Source organism: Eptatretus burgeri, chromosome 13, assembly GCF_056783735.1.
Source record: "Eptatretus burgeri isolate ZD-2024b chromosome 13, Ebu_testis_v1, whole genome shotgun sequence".
Classification (NCBI taxonomy): Eukaryota; Metazoa; Chordata; class Myxini; order Myxiniformes; family Myxinidae; genus Eptatretus; species Eptatretus burgeri.
The window spans coordinates 64,001,959-64,019,161 of NC_140973.1; the positions used below are offsets into that span (position 1 = coordinate 64,001,959).

Sequence of the window (17,203 nt, forward strand, 5' to 3'; positions counted from 1 at the left end):
TAGCAGAGGGGAGGAGGAGGAGGAGGAGGAGGAGAGGGAGGACGACTCGTCCATCCAACTCCGATTTTTTTCGGTCAACGTCACGTCACGTCACGTACGTCACGGCGTCGCGTCATCCCTCGGGTCCTCCATCACGATGATATCGCATTTCGTAATCGACGCTTCCTCCGCCATTTCTTACGAAGTTCGGCGAACTTTATAAAACATTTCACGATAACACAACCACAACCTCTCCTCTCCAATACAACCACCACCACCCCTCCCCACACCTTCCAACCCCTCCCTGTAACCTTCCAACCACCACCACCACCATCACCACCCCTCCCCACACCTTCCAACCCCTCCCTGTAACCTTCCAACCACCACCACCACCACTCCCCACACCTTCCAACCCCTCCCTGTAACCTTCCAACCACCACCACCACCATCACCACCCCTCCCCACACCTTCCAACCCCTCCCTGTAACCTTCCAACCACTACCACCACCACCACCACCACTCCCCACACATTCCAACCCCTCCCTCATCCATTGTCATGCACACTGACCCCTCCCCACCCTAACATCCTCCTCTCTCCACACACCTCCCTCCCTCCCCCACCCTAACATCCTCCTCTCTCCACACCCCTCCCTCCCTCCCCCCACCCTAACATCCTCCTCTCTCCACAACCTCCCTCCCTCCCCCCCCACCCTAACATCCTCCTCTCTCCACAACCTCCCTCCCTCCCCCCCCCACCTTCAGACACATTTGAGGTTGGCTCACCTTTCACCTCGACCCTGTTTACAAACTATGGAGTAACAATTCGATTTATCAATGTCTTTGTCACGTTACTGACACGAATTTGTTTGGCCTGGTCATGGTCTCAATGGTCTCTTCCTGCGTCAAAGGTCTTCACCATTGAGGGATCCATCGGACCGAAAACTATAAATAGCACGATGATGTCTCAAAAAGGTTGTGGATGGGTTATGAGGAAAACGAGGTGGATGAGTTGGAGGAGGTGACAAGAACAAGCCCATTCGGTTTTGGTTCAGGTCCGAATCCATCCAGATCCGGCCCATCAGCGGAATGCAAAACCGACACCGTTCAGCCTCGCAGAGGTCAGTGCTCTACCGACCGAGTGATGTCGTGTACAGCACGACACTTGTGAAATACAAATGAACAATAGTTGCCATGGAAACAGCAATTTGGTAATTTGGTAAATTTGACCCATCAAGTGTTTTACATGATGGAATGTGCACAACAAATCTGGTTGATACATTTTCTAATTGTGGCCAAATAGGTTTTGTTTTTTACATGTTTTGGATGGCATTGACCTTGACCTTTGCCCAATTTTTATCAGATTTTATACACATATAGATCCGGAACAAATAAGCTGTGCCCATTTCACTCTGATATCTTGAAAAAATTCCTGAAGTTTGGAAATAATAAAATCACAAAAAGATCCCATTTGATTATAATCACATGAACCAAGATGATCAGAACCTGAAAAAAAAGCCACAAGAGAAAGAGGAAATTAATTAATTATATTTTGTATCCTCTTTTCGGGCACTGAGGTGGTTTACCAATGGGGGAGCGGGGGGGGGGTGGTGATTTTGGCTGCTTACCCTCAAGTGTTACTGCAGAAGGCCCTCAAGACAGAAGGTCTAATGGGTTTGAATAATGGTCTAAGGGTTCTAATAAATAGGGTCTTAGGGTCCTAAATGTCCTTCAAGATCTTAAAGGGTCTTTGGGGTCTTAAGGATATTCGGAGTCTCAAGGGTCAAGGGGTCTATGTGGTCCATAAAGATAATCGATCTATGTAATTGAGATGATTTGCTGCACATCATGGGGGTGATTGCTTGCCAAGGATGAAAGAGCAACTTGGTGGCAAGACGTTACACAAAGAACTTTTGGAGCAGGAGTCGGCCCCATTCGGCCCATCATGTCTGTGCTGCACTAACCCCCAGTATCCATCACCCATCCACTCAATGCTACCTACAAGTCCTGACATTATCCCCATCCCTCTCTCGCTCTCTCTCTCCAATGCATCAAGGTACGTATCTAATTCACATTCAAACTTATCCACCCCCTCCACTGGGGAGACCATTACATGCACTACATTTCCAGGAAGACTATTCCATTCCATGAATTGACTACTCTCCGACAGAAAGACCCATCTTAAAACCGTCCTAACACTGTTCTTTACCTTTACCTGTTAATCTAAAACTGTTCTTTACCCTCAAGCTATGGCCTTGGTCCTAACATTGTCCACTCTGCTGACATACTCCTCTGCCCCTACATTGTCCACGTCGTTCATCATCTTAAACATCTCCATCAGGTTCCCTCACAACCACCTCCTTTCTAATGTATGAAGTCCCGTCACCTTCAATCGCTTCTCATAGCTGTCTCGCTTGGCCTGGAATCAATCTCGTCGCCTGACGCTGTACCCTCTCTATGGCAGCTGCGTCCTTCCTCAGATGTGGTGACCAAAACTGAACACTATTCTTGATGAAGCCCTCACTAAATTCTGATGCAGTGTTAATACTTCCACTTTTGATTTACTGTATAATTTATCCCCATATGACTACAACCTAAAACACTGTTAGCTTTACCTCTCCCTACCTGGAACTGTGCTGTCTAACTAGCTCCCGTATCTATTACCGCCCACAGATCCTTCTACTGTGTGACACGCTCCAAAATTACCCCTTACATCCTGTAATCTCTATTTTCATTGTTCTTTCCCATCCCCAACACCTTACACTTGCTCAGGTTAAATTGCATCTGCCAATGTTTTACTCATTCTATTAAAGTGTCTAGACTTTCCTGAATCTGATCATCACCCTATCTGCTATCTACCTTACCTCCAAGCTTTGTGTCATCTGCAAATTTTGAAAGCCGACTCTTCACTTTATTATCCAAATCGTTGATATAAATTATGAATAATAATGATCCCAGTACCGATTCATGGGGTACTCTCACTACTTACATCCTCCCAGCAAGACATCCTCCCACTCACAGCCACTCTTTGCTTCCTATCACCAAGCCAATTAGATACCTGACCAGTCACTCCACAAGCCCTCACCTTGGCTAACAACCTCCTTTGTCAACATCTTAGACGTGAGGGATCTTCGGGTTGCTCCCTTAAGATCGATCAGCTATCACTGTGTGTCAAGGGTCTGTTCAAACAGAAATGACCAGGGCTAATCAACACCAACCTCCTCTGTGATAGCTTACCAAATGCCTTCTAAAAGTCTAGATACACTACATCCGCTGCACTTCCCTCATCCACCCAATCAGAAAATACTTCGTACAACTCGAATACATTTGTTGAACATGATCTCTGGTTAGCCTGGTGTTGGCTTAGTGGTTAGGGTGGTGGCTTGGGATCCTAGGGTCCTAAGTTCAAGCTCCGTTGGCCACTGAATTAACACCAGGGGGGTTGACTCAGCCTGTCATCCTTCTGGTCGGCGAAACGAGTACCAGTGAACTGGTAATTGGGGCACTGCATCAGCGGCATATCTGCGCCCCTAACCATTGATGCAACCAGCAGCCAAAAAAAAAAATGCCACACACGGAGGGAAGGGATATTGACGGATTTATTAAATCTGGTATTGGTGTAGCGCAAGCATGACTGGCCTCCTCCTGCACATAATTTCCTTGTAATCTTCCTTTAGTAAATCTCGGCTGACTACCTTTAACTAGTTTGAAATAATTCAAATGGTTCCCTATCCATTATTAATTCATGTCTCCATGACCACAACCTAAGTCAAGCTAACAGGTTTATAGTTCCCCAATTCTTCTCTGCATCATTTATTAAATTACGGTGTTACTTTTGCTCATCTCCAATCCTCTGGCACCTGTCCTGACTCCAACGAGGTGTTAAGGTATCCACCAACACCACGCTTATCTCTTACGCAACCTCCCTCAATAGTCTTGGATGCATATTATCAGGCCCTGGAGTTTATCATCCTTTAATTTTTCGAGCTGATTCTTCACTTCCTCAACTCGGAGTTTGATCTCTTCTAAAAGCCCTTGCTCACCCCTGAGATAGGTACCCCTCTGCTATTGGAAGTTCCCCTGACTACTCCCATGTAAAGGTTTTGGAAAAAAGGAGACAAAATTAAGAATGATGTTCTGAACTGTCTATGGTCACGTCCTAACGGAGGCTTCGACTTTGGTTGGACAAGTGCGTGTCCAAAGATGGAGAATACTGTAACATTACAAAAGAATGTTGTAGTTTTCATAAGATACATCATGGACAATTTATAGCTAAAACCATAAACAAAAGCCCATGTCAAACCTAAACGACTGTACCCTTCAAAACCCCTTATATCATTCCAAATATCATTCAGTAAATCGTTCAGTCAGTCTCTGTCTATCTGAGTATGAGTGTTATTTTTCATTTGTAATCCATTGAGCCAATTGCCCTACCCTCCCCCTCTCCTCCAGCAAGCTGCTATTGAAATGTTAATCAATTGTTAACTTGATGCAATTTTGATAGAATCAGTTGTATGAGCAGTTCCTCATCATTTCACATCCTCAGCAACAATTTTAGTACAAAAAGGCAAAAGGCAGCGTAATGTCAATTAATTTCTTTTTATTGAAAAACAAAAACAATACAAATACAGTATTAACATTAAATACAATGAAAATGTTTAAAATGCTTTGAAACAATGAGAAAGTATTTACATGTTACAAAGTAAAGGGTTTAAACTGCCTGAAACGCGCTTCTACAACTGCAGATGACAATCGGACATCAATAGTAACATGTCTGGATATCCAATGATGTGGAACAAACTTGCCGCAGTACGCAAGCAGGATAGGCACTTCGCATGGAAAGAGAGGCACCTCGCATGGGAGGACAGGGATATCCAATGATGTGGAACAAACTTGCCGCAGTACGCAAGCAGGATAGGCATTTCGCATGGAAGGAGAGGCACCTCGCATGGGAGGAGAAGCACCGAGCATGGAAGGAGAAGCACCTAGCATGGAAGGAGAGGCACCTCGCATGGGAGGAGAGGCACCTCGCATGGTAGGACAGGCACCTAGCATGGAAGGAGAGGCACCTCGCATGGGAGGGCAGGCACATCTCATGGAAGGAGAGGAACCTCGCATGGGAGGGCAGGCACATCACATGGAAGGACAGGTATTTTATATGGCATGTAATGCTTGAATTCAGATCCAATTTAAGAATTGACACAAAAAACACTTCACAGTCTCACAAAAATATGAGAAACATTAGGAGGTTTCAGGGTTTAAAACGGGAGGAAATTTTTAATCCAAATTGTTCATAGACAGATGATGCTCGGAGATATGATGAGTTGAAAGTGATGGGAGAGCACCTGGAAGCTCCGCAAACAAGAAGTGGGTTTCCGGGGAAATCTTCAACACGGAAATACCCTTCTTTGCAATTGCTGTTTGTATGAGACACTGTGAGCGTCCCATCCATGTTGCATTGATCTCGATCGTGTAGATCGACACCTGTGAGGATACGGTAGCGTTACATCCTAAAGAGTGCTTCCCAAGGAACAGGTGGTGATCTGTAGCAGATATCACAACCTTTCATCAGCTTTTAAAATATGGAGTGAATGTGGAGGAACCCCCCCCCCATGTGTGACGTTTCTTGGTGTGTTTCACACGTGACAGTCAGGCGGGAAGGTGATCGATCAGAAAGCAAGCTTTCAAATAATCGAAGGCTCGTGCGTTACTTGTGTGCAAGTGATGAGCGGTTGGTCCCGAGCTCAAATCGGTTTGGAACTCTGACCCGAAAATATGTTTGCGATCCGGGCGGCTGTGGCAGGTGGCAATGATGATGCGGGAGAATGTCGAAATCGTGCAGGACGAGAACTGGTGCTCTCCGACTGTCGGGGGAGGAAGAGGAGGGTGGAAGGAATGGGTGCGGGGGGGGGGAGGGAGGAGGTGAGGAGGAGAGAGTGAGACAACACAATAAAAACACCGCAAAGAGGGGCAAGACCGGAGGAGAATGAAAAGCAATCAAAAAAGGGAATTCCAGGACGAGGAAATAAGGAGTCAAAAACAGCAAGTCACAAACGATAAGACTATCGCAAGAAGGAAAACGAGAGGTCAAATGTGGCACGGTTACCTGCTCAAACCAATCACGATAGATGGATCATGTTGAGAAATGTTGTTTGTAGATTTTTATAATATAAAAACAGCTTAAGAAGAGTATCACCTTGAAGGAATGTGATATGCACGGGGTTTAACAATCTCTGTTCGTGAGAGAGATATCCAATTGGAAAGCCACAAATATCTCACAAAAAAAACGGCAAATAACTAAGCAAGAATTAAATAAGAATGATGGAAAAGCCAGCCGATGATAAAATGAATTCCTGGTAACTGGATGATGGCAATGTCATGTTGAGCCAGGTGATTCGTAATGGCAAATCGAACATCAGATATCACGGATTGCTAAAGCGGTGTCAAGCATGGGGGTCGAGGCGAGGGGCAAGGCCCGGGTGGACCAACCAGAACGCTGTGTTGGGACAAGCCCTCTTGTGGAACACACGCCATTGAAAGCCCAGAGCAGGGCAAGCAAATCCACTTTCCTTTTAGAGATGTACAGACAGCTGACTTGTCTAAAAACGTGACAAGAACACTCCGTGACCCATCTGAGAACTGTGCAAAGCAGAACCGGAGACGAACTGAAGTTTCTCTCAGCTTCAAAGTATTATTTTTCAGGTGATGGGAAAGGTTAAGGATGTGAGATGCTAGTCACTCTAAACACCATTCTAAAGTATAACTCTTGCAGAACTTAAAGATCAAAGGCATACCCATGAAGTGTCCACCCAAAATGTGCTTAAAGTTGGGACTTCTCCCAAAACCAAACTTGATTTTCCTTGATCCAAACTTGATCTCCCAAACTTGATCTTTCCAAACTTGATCTCCCAAACCAAACCAAAACCAAAACCAAAACCAAACATGTATGTACAGTGTTTACACAATTTCAAACCAAATGTTCATGAGACTGATCAGTGAAATCACTGGAGTGCTGTAATTATTAAACTCTTTATAACAATGGGTCATGACACACGTGTCGGTTACGTAAAACAAGTCACGCCACATGTGGCATGGTAGCCTTGAATAGGTACAAATTGTGTTTCTCTACAATGTCTTTGGCTCATCTACCACCTATTGTAATGGTCCCAATTGTCTCCATCCCCCAATCTCTCCGACCTTCTTGTGGGGTCAGCCGGGTAAAGGCTTGTAGCCCGAGTCCTTCACAAACTGGCTGGAAGGCTTGTCACGTGACAGTCTTCAGCTCACGGAAGAGTTTGTACACGTTACGTGGAGGTCAACGGACGTAAAAAAGATGGCCTTCCAAACGTAACCTCCTAATCTTTAAAATGTCATAGTATATTAAAACAAAATTGAAACCAAATTATCTATTCTTGTTCATGACTCAATCAATTACTGGATGAATTACCGTGCCTCACTGGAACACTTTCCGATTTGCATCTGCCTTGAGATGTCTAACACGATCACCGAGGTTTGAAAGGACCACTGACGTTTGAATGAATTGACGAACAAATGAATTATTATTATGAGCATTATTTGGGCTGAGCATTTTCATTCAGTCAACTGCAATATCGCTTCATTATAACAAACATCCAGGGGGAACGACAAACGTCCGGGGGGAACGACAAACGTCCGGGGGGGAACGACAAACGTCCGGGGGGAACGACAAACATCCAGGGGGAACGACAAACATCCAGGGGGAACGACAAACATCCTGGGGGAACGACAAACATCCAGGGGGAACGACAAACATCCAGGGGGAACGACAAACATCCAGGGGGAACGACAAACATCCAAGGGGTACGACAACCATCCAGGGGGTACGACAACCATCCAGGGGGTACGACAAACATCCAGGGGGTACGACAAACATCCAGGGGGTACGACAAACATCCAGGGGGTACGACAAACATCCAGGGGGTACGACAAACATCCAGGGGGTACGACAAACATCCAGGGGGTACGACAAACATCCAGGGGGTACGACAAACATCCAGGGGGTACGACAAACATCCAGGGGGTACGACAAACATCCAGGGGGTACGACAAACATCCAGGGGGTACGACAAACATCCAGGGGGTACGACAAACATCCAGGGGTACGACAAACATCCAGGGGGTGCGACAAACATCCAGGGGTACGACAAACGACCAGGGGGTCCGACAAACATCCAGGGGGTACGACAAACATCCAGGGGGTACGACAACCATCCAGGGGGTACGACAACCATCCAGGGGGTACGACAAACATCCAGGGGTACGACAAACATCCAGGGGTACGACAAACATCCAGGGGGTACGACAAACATCCAGGGGTACGACAAACATCCAGGGGTACGACAAACATCCAGGGGTACGACAAACATCCAGGGGTACGACAAACATCCAGGGGGTACGACAAACATCCAGGGGGTACGACAAACATCCAGGGGGTACGACAAACATCCAGGGGGTACGACAAACATCCAGGGGGTACGACAAACATCCAGGGGGTACGACAAACATCCAGGGGGTACGACAAACATCCAGGGGTACGACAAACATGCAGGGGGTACGACAAACATGCAGGGGGTACGACAAACATCCAGGGGAACGACAAACATCCAGGGGGTACGGCAAACATCCAGGGGGTACGACAAACATCCAGGGGGTACGACAAACATCCAGGGGGTACGACAAACATCCAGGGGGTACGACAAACATCCAGGGGGTACGACAAACATCCAGGGGGTACAACAAACATCCAGGGGGAAAGACAAACATCCAGGGGGAACGACAAACAGCCAGGGGGAACGACAAACATCCAGGGGGGACGACAAACATCCAGGGGGAACGACAAACATCCAGGGGGAACGACAAACATCCAGGGGGAACGACAAACATCCAGGGGGTACGGCAAACATCCAGGGGGTACGGCAAACATCCAGGGGGTACGGCAAACATCCAGGGGGTACGACAAACATCCAGGGGGTACGACAAACATCCAGGGGGTACGACAAACATCCAGGGGGTACGACAAACATCCAGGGGGTGCGACAAACATCCAGAGGGAACGACAAACATCCAGGGGGAACGACAAACATCCAGGGGGTACGACAAACATTCAGGGGGTACGACAAATATCCAGGGAGAACGACAAACATGCAGGGGGTACTGGAGTAGGACTTTTGGCTTGGTACTTTGGCTACACTTGCCTTGTCACCCAGTTTGTGATTCAAATCCGCATTGTCAGCACCCAACCACCATGTATTGAACAACATCAAGAGATGACCTTTAACCATTGTTAAGAAATTATACATTTACAATCGACAAGCTGCACCATCAATCACATTGGGTTTATGCAGATATTAAACTTGTAAATAAAGGTTCTCTCTGAGTGGTTACGCAATGTGCGCGGGCATGTAACCAAGACACAGTGGAACACTAAAATGTGAGAATTTAACTTGAAGGCAATTATCACAGTGACAAACATAGAATCAATGATAATGAAGGTAATTTGGAACAAAGGTGCTTCGAGATGACGATGGTGGCAAAAATGAATAACAACGCTAATCATTGGCTGATTTTGTCTTGACATATCCCTCATTGATAGCAAAACAGATGAATGTGATAATATAAAGTATGTGTAAGTTATGCAACTGTGAAATACATATATATATATATATATATATATATATATATATATATATATATATATATATATATATATATATATATATATATATATATACAGTCATGCGCCGCTTAACGACGTTCCGGGCAACGACGGATCGCATATACGACGGATCTGCCAGCTCTGAAAAAAAAAAAATGAAAAAAAAAAGAAAAAAATGTAACTGAAAAATTCCTATCGCCGAGTGATTTAGCCTCGTATAACAATAGCACATACAATTATGTACACTGTACAGTACATAATACCTCATAATGATAATAAACGACAGTGTGGCCCTGTTATAATGCGATCGTTGAGGTCCATAAAATGTCATCGCGAAAAAAAGCAGGGTAGTGCTAAATCGGGATTCAAGGAAATCGGCTTTCAAACTGAACCAATGTTTGCACGTTTACCTTCGAGCAAATAAATTAACATTGAATTGAAGAATTCCGCGAATAAATCGTTGTTCTAAGTCGACATTAAAACACATTTATTTTTCGTGAAGCTTTTCATGTTGTGAAAAGAATCGCACTGTTCCGAAAAAAACATATCACAATTGACAGGTGCTCGTTTCTTCATTTGTAAATTATAACATCGATGCAATGATTACATATTTATAAAATCCAAACGCTAATTATTCATCTTTCTATAATCGATGCGAGAGGAGATTGTAAGCTGCTGCTAATAACACCGATGGCCGTCATGAACAGCACAAAGGTAAATCTAACGTGTCTTCCATCTCCCTTGGATGTGTGTTACAATTGCCCACAGTATTCAGTACAGTAACATGCTGTACAGGTTTGTATCCGAGGACCAATAGGCTACACCATATAGCCTAGGTGTCTAGGTTTGTGTATGTACGATGTTCGAAAACGAAAACGAAAAAAAAATGATGTTCGCACAATGACGACGTCGTTTTACCACGCGTTTCTCAGAACGTAACCCCGTCGTTAAGTGGCGCATGACTGTATATATATATATATATATATATATATATATATATATATATATATATATATATATATATATATATATATATATATCTGAATTTATGTCCATGGGTCTGTCTGTGGGCAGGTCATAAGCGCTGCCCATTCTGCAGGCCACGCGCTCCAGCCGTCCAGAAATCGTCACCATATTTTTCTTTCCACGTAGCTCAGATTGTTTTAAAGGCCTCATATACATTTGAAGACTGAACAACGTATCTTGTAGCAATACATGAAAATACCGTTTTGAGGAAAAAAAAACGTAACATTTTGATGACAACTCAAATGAGGTAATGCATGTTTTGTCCGCAGCGATCGCAGCAGCTGTCTAATATACACTGCCCAATGAAGTGACATTAATTCTCATACTATGTAGAGGAAAGAAAAAAAAGTGATATTTCATAAAAATTAAAAACTTTGTAGGACGTCAAACGCAGTTACTTTCTGCCTGCAAGACAGTGACGTGTCTCTTACCAGAATTTGCAATGACTATTACAAGCAAAATTATCCCATGTTTGCTCCCGTGCAAAGTATGACAAAAGACGTCCCTACACATGACATCATCACACAGCGATGTCTAAAATCACAGGAATGCACTAATAATTGCGTCTGCAAATAACACCATGTTAAGGGGAACTTTTTCCACCTATATATTTAACTTAGTTTAGTGAAATTTGTAAACTTTTCATACATTAAAAATATCGGGAAAATGTGTAAAAATATGTGCAAGCAAGCATGGATTATATGTTAATGTATGATTAAATATTGTAATTGAAGTAGGTACCTTTCATTGTAAACATTTTTGCATCTATCGATCTTCTAATGCAACAGTATTTTTCAACTTCGAGTGTAAAAGTGCTGTTTTCTCAAAAAATAATGATTTTTCATAGTTCAACAACCTGATGTGAGAGGCAAAAACTAATGACAGATTTGGATTCAGCACCCAAAAGTTAGCTAGAATCTGTTGAAAACCCCCATGCAAGAGAAATCGTGTTGACCAGTGTACTTGGAGCCTTTTTATAACATCCGAAAACTCATGGAAAAATGATATGATAGAGGACAGAAAGAGGACAGAAAGCCTCATCCCTCAATAGTGACGAATCATAAAAAAAAATTCAAAATTGTATCCTGATCCTGATCCGAATCTTCACCAAAATCGAATCTATTTGTGTTTGTCACACACCCAGCCAGCCAGCCAGTTGGGACCATACTCTGTGCAAAGTGTTGGTGCTGCCGAAGCAGTCTCCTTGACGATTGGGCACAATCCTGGACAGGTCACCAATCCAACACAGGACACCAGCAAGCTGGCACTCATTTTGCCGACCTCGGAAGGATGACAGGCAGAGTCAACCCCACCTCGTATTAATTCAATAGCCGAGTGGGATTTGAACTCAGGATCATAGGATCCCAAGCCCACCACCCGAACCATTAACCACACAGCTAACCTGTCCATAAAGTTTCGTCCGAATCTGTCCGTAACGTTTTGAGATATCATGTTATACATCACATTTAGCCCTATCTCTCAATGATGAAGAATCACTGAAAAAAATTCTGCAGATTTTCATCAAAATCAAACCAATTCTTCCTGGTCATACACCCAAACGGTCCATCTCCCACGTCTCTGTTATTTCTTCTCCTTCCCGCGTCTCCCTTGGCGTCACCTCTACCTCCTTTATTATCTCCCTCGTCACTTTGTTTATTATTTCTGTTTCTTCCCGGCTCCATTTTCCTTCCCATTTGAGTCATTCTTCCTCCCTAAGCCTCTTTAGTTGTTCGTTTTCTTTCCGGAGCTTTTCCATCTCTGTGGACTCAAATTTTGCTCTCTCCTTGAGTTCGTTAATTTCAAATTCATATAGTTTTTGTTTTCTACCCCACCGTCTCTCATGTTCTTCATTCTCCAATCTCAACGTTTCTTTCAATTGGCCGATCTCCTTTTCCTGTTTCATTTGTTCTTCCTTCACTATCTCCGCGTACTTCAACCTTGCTTTCTTTTTTAATTGTTGTTGTCTTTCTTTTTTTAATTTCTTTCACCCCCTGTCCCTCACGCCTTTCATTCTCCAATGTCATAGTTTCCTTCAATTGGCTGATGTCCTTTTCCCGTTTCATTCGTTCTTCCTTCACGATCTGCGCGTACTTCAACCTTGCTTTCTCCTTTCATTGTTTCTGTCTTTCTTTTTTAATTTCTTTCACCAATTGTGCCCGAAGCCCGCCAATGTTCGCCTGCCTCGCCTACCATGACCACGTGGTTTGAATCGCTGGTTGGGAGCCCCCGCCCCGTGTCGTGCCGTTCGTTGTGCTATTAATAGCAACCCGCTCCGTGTTGCGCTGAGGTGCGATCGCGCCGTTATTTTGTGACTTCGAGTCTGTTTGCCGGCAAAGTTCATGCTCAGACTATGAGGGTGAGCGCCCCCACTGACTATAATTGGTGATGGGGTTATAAAAAGAACCGTCCCGGGCCATGGATTCTACATTAAAACACATCCCTAATCCACCCTGCACCCGCTCGCCTTGAAATGCCATTTTGCGTATCGGAATTAAAACATTTGTACGCTCGGAATTTGATGGGAACCGAGGGTCGCTTCGCACACCCTTGATCCGATTTCCACTAATTTGGTTTTAGGGGGGATGGATTCAAATCTCACTCCCGGACACCAGTGTTGTAGTTCTCGCCCGCCGGCGTGCGAGCGACCGTTTTTAGCCAATAGCGGCCGCTTCGCCCACCGAACGGACAATCCAGTCACGGCTTTTGGGATCAACGCTGGAAACCAGCCACGGGTGTGTTTTTAAGCACACCACAGCCTAGTCAAAATTCTCCCCACACGCAACAGGGTCAATCGCCGAATTATTGATATACCTAATTAATCGCGCGGGCAGACTACCGAGAGACTGTACCTTAACGGGGCCGCTTGGAAACGAGCCGCTTAAGCAGCTCGCTTCGTTTTGGGATAACCGAGCGGGGTATTTATCGCGCAACCCGTTGGACCCGATCACTTTATCGGCTATTAAAAAAGCCAGCTACTATTCCGAACTCAATATGGCAGTTCAATTAGGGAAAGAGGATGCAACGAACGGGTAACATTTAAACAAGCACATTTATTGAATAAGCACATTTGCAGGCATGCACGTCACTCAATGCAGCAATGGCAATTATGCAAGGCCGAACAAGCACGCAAGTATACAAGCAACAAAAGCAATGCAAACGAGCTACTACCGTCTATCTATGATGTACACACTTAACAGTTCTACTTGAAGACATGGCGCCACAACGTTCATTCAAAAGAAAGGAAAAACCCCAGGACAGACGAGGGGTAGACTGGACCTCTTGGGTCTTTATTTCACGGAGCTGTGATGACCGCAGAGGCTCTGTGAGGCCACGCTGGTTACCTTCACCTCGCTGGGGTGACCCGCGAAGTCCCGTCCCCACGGCAGCTGTCGTGACCGCGGTCCGGTCCAGGCCTCGTCTGACGGCCTGGTGATTCGGGCCCAGCCAGCAACGCCTCAGACGAACAAACGGGTTTTATAATCTTTCAAAGTTGATGCTCTCTTTAAGAGCCCGTCCGTCCCTCAGCACTGCTCGGACCGTCCCGAAGCCCGATCACCGCGGACCGTTTGATGCTGGCTGGCGACCTCTCTCCGGCTCTCCCCATGTCCCACACGAACGCGCAGTTCCGCGTGGCACGGCTAGCCTGCTGTGCTCCCAACTCCGTCTCCTCGGCGAACCCGGACTTCCACTGCCCTCCACTGGACTCGAGTTCCGCTCCTCACACCGCTCCAAACCCCGACCAACTCGCTGACTTGGCGCCCTGCGCGCTTTTTTAGAGGGTTCGTGAGGCGAGATTTGATTTCCGCACTTTCACCTCTGACCCCCAATGGCTCCGCCCCTCTCGCTCTCCTGATCTGAATTCCGAGGCGAAGCTTGGAGAGAGCGGATGTGGTAGAGATCATCGACGCTGAAGGAAGAGCGGACGTGGTAGACATCACCGTCGCTGGCAGCTAGGAAACCCCCGCGTTTGTCTGCAGCGATCTTGCCGTGGTCGGCGCAAAGATAGCGGCGCCCGCGGAGTTGAAGGTGCAGCGATGTTGTTTCGTTGTTGGGTATTGGGGGAGATGCGGTTTCGGAGATGGTGGCTGTGGTTGGCGTTGTGGAGAAGGTGGTTGTGTGAGGGCGGTTGTGGAGGAGGTGGTTGTGTGAAGGCGGTTGTGAGAGCAATGTTGGTGGTGGAGGTGGTTGTTGTGAAGCGGTTGGTGAGAGCGATGTTGGTGGTGGAGGTAGTTGTTGTGGAGTGGTTGGTCCAAAATAACGATAGCAAAAGAATTACGGCTAATCAAAGATCACAGCCCTGATCACGCGAATAAATCCCGCTAAACATCGGTGGGGAAATCTATCTGAACACAGACTTATCGACATTACTGACCGAAGGGCCTTTACGGTGCTCTGCGAATTTCCACAGCCGTAACAATATATATATATATATATATATATATATATATATATATATATATATATATATATATATATATATATATATATATATATATATATATATATATATATATATAATACAGGGTAGCTCGAAAGTTATGAGAGTGAGAATGGCCTTTTCCTTTTCTTTTGAGTGAATCTTTTGGCGCTGAGTCTGACAAGTAAAAACTGTTAAGTGACTGAACATTAATAATAACCATATTTGGTCGTAGTGCTTCCCTTGCTTTTGTTTGCCTGCATATGCATGTGCGTTGTCTAAATAAATGTGCTTGGTTTCAATGTATCCCGTTTGTTGCGTCCTCTTTCCCCTATTGAAAATGCCATCTTGCATCGCGGAATAAATAGTGGGGTTTCAAACACCCGTTAAATAGAATCGGATCCGGCGAGGTCGGCGATAATACCCGCTCGGTTATCACTGCAGAACGGAACGGACCGCTTAAGCGGTTCGTGTCCCAAGCCGACCTGCGTCGAGGTACGGCTGCCCGGTCGGCTCCCCGCGCAGGTACTTAGGTATATCAAATTTGGCGAGTGACCCTATCTTGCACGGGTAGACAATTGGCACGGCCGTGGTGGGGTTGAAGACCCACCCGTGACAGGGTTCCGGCGTTAGCTCTGGAAAGTCACGACTGAATTGTCCGTCCGGTGGGAGACGCGGTTGCAATTAGAGGTACGTAACAATATATATATATATATATATATATATATATATATATATATATATATATATATATATATATATATATATATATATATATATATATTGTCGCGAATTCGCGCCCGCCGGCGTTCGATCGGCCACGTGACTCGAATCGCGGCACGTCGCCCACCGGACGGACAATTCTGTCGTGACCCTCTCGGACTAACGCCGGGAGCGAGTCACGGGTGGGCCTTTCGGCCTCACCACAATCGTGCCAATCGGCCACCCGCGTGGGATAGGGTTGTTCGCCAAACTCGACCTACCTAAGTACCCACGCGGATGGTAAACCGGGCGATCGCACCTCACCGCAGGTCGACTCCAGACACGGGCCGCTTAAGCGGTCCGTTCCGTACTATCGGGATAACCGAGCGGTGTTATCGTCGGCCTCGACGGTTCCGATTACTTATCGGGCGTATTAAGCCCACTACGAACCCTTTACGTGAAGAAAGATGGAGATTCAACAAAGGGAAGGACGCAGCGAAACGGGGAACAAGTTCACACAAGCACTTTATTCACACGACACACGGAGAGCACACATATACAGCCAAACAGGATCAGAATGCACATAAATCAATTTAAGAAGAAAAACAATAAAGCAACGACGACGCAGAGCTACAACCGACTAAGACCGACACACGGCAACACTTAACAGTTTTACTTCACAAGACACGGCGCCACAAGTTCCATACAAAAAAAACCCCGAAAAGAAATGGTGACTTCCTTTTTGGGCCGTCGAGTCCCTCTCCTCCGTCCGTCGACGTGGTCCCGCCTGGCCGCGACTCCGTGTCCTGGTGTGGTAGGCGAGTCCTCTCCTGCGTGCCTCGCGCCTGCACGTGTTGGCCACTCGACGCCATGGACCGAGTGTTCGGCGCTATCCCAGCGCGGATAGTGGGGGGGGGGGGGAAACGTGGATGCCCGAAGTCGGGAGAGGGGAATGGCGGACGCTCCTTCCCGCCAGCGGGGTCTTGCAACTGCCCCACAAAAGACCCCGCTAGCGGCCACCAGGACGAGCGAGCCGGAAGACGAGAGCAACCACGAAGCAAGTATATCCACCGAGCAAGAGCATCCACAAAACTGCTTCCCCTGTCTCCGACTTTTATATCCTCGGAGATGCGCCCTGTTGCTCCGCCCCGTTCTTTGCTCCACCCCCCTTCGAGGCGCTTCGAGAAAGGTCTCGAAGAGGGGCGTTCCTCCTCCCTGGCCACGTCACACTGCGCATCCACCAATCGAGCACCAGCTGCCTTCCCCTCGCTTCTCTACCCTCACACCAAGCGCGGAGAAGAATGGCGCGAAAAGCCCACCGAGCGTCCTCGTTGGTTTTTATTTGAAATAAAAGATAGAGAAAGAAAAACGACTGACTCAAAGTGTCG

The 17,203-nt window shown here is 46.1% G+C and overlaps 1 protein-coding gene across 3 annotated transcripts in view; it reads right to left on the reverse strand.

The window, feature by feature from the left end:
• Window positions 1-4,561: 4,561 nt before the first annotated feature.
• The window catches only part of C2CD3 (C2 domain containing 3 centriole elongation regulator), a 107,209-nt gene continuing 94,567 nt past the window's right edge, over window positions 4,562-17,203 (reverse strand). For all 3 annotated transcript variants that reach the window (XM_085852795.1, XM_085852793.1, XM_085852792.1), the window contains one exon: window positions 4,562-5,840. In XM_085852795.1, coding sequence (XP_085708921.1) covers window positions 5,626-5,840 — 215 coding nt within the window. In that variant the 3' untranslated portion in view covers window positions 4,562-5,625. The remainder of the gene's footprint in view (window positions 5,841-17,203) is intronic.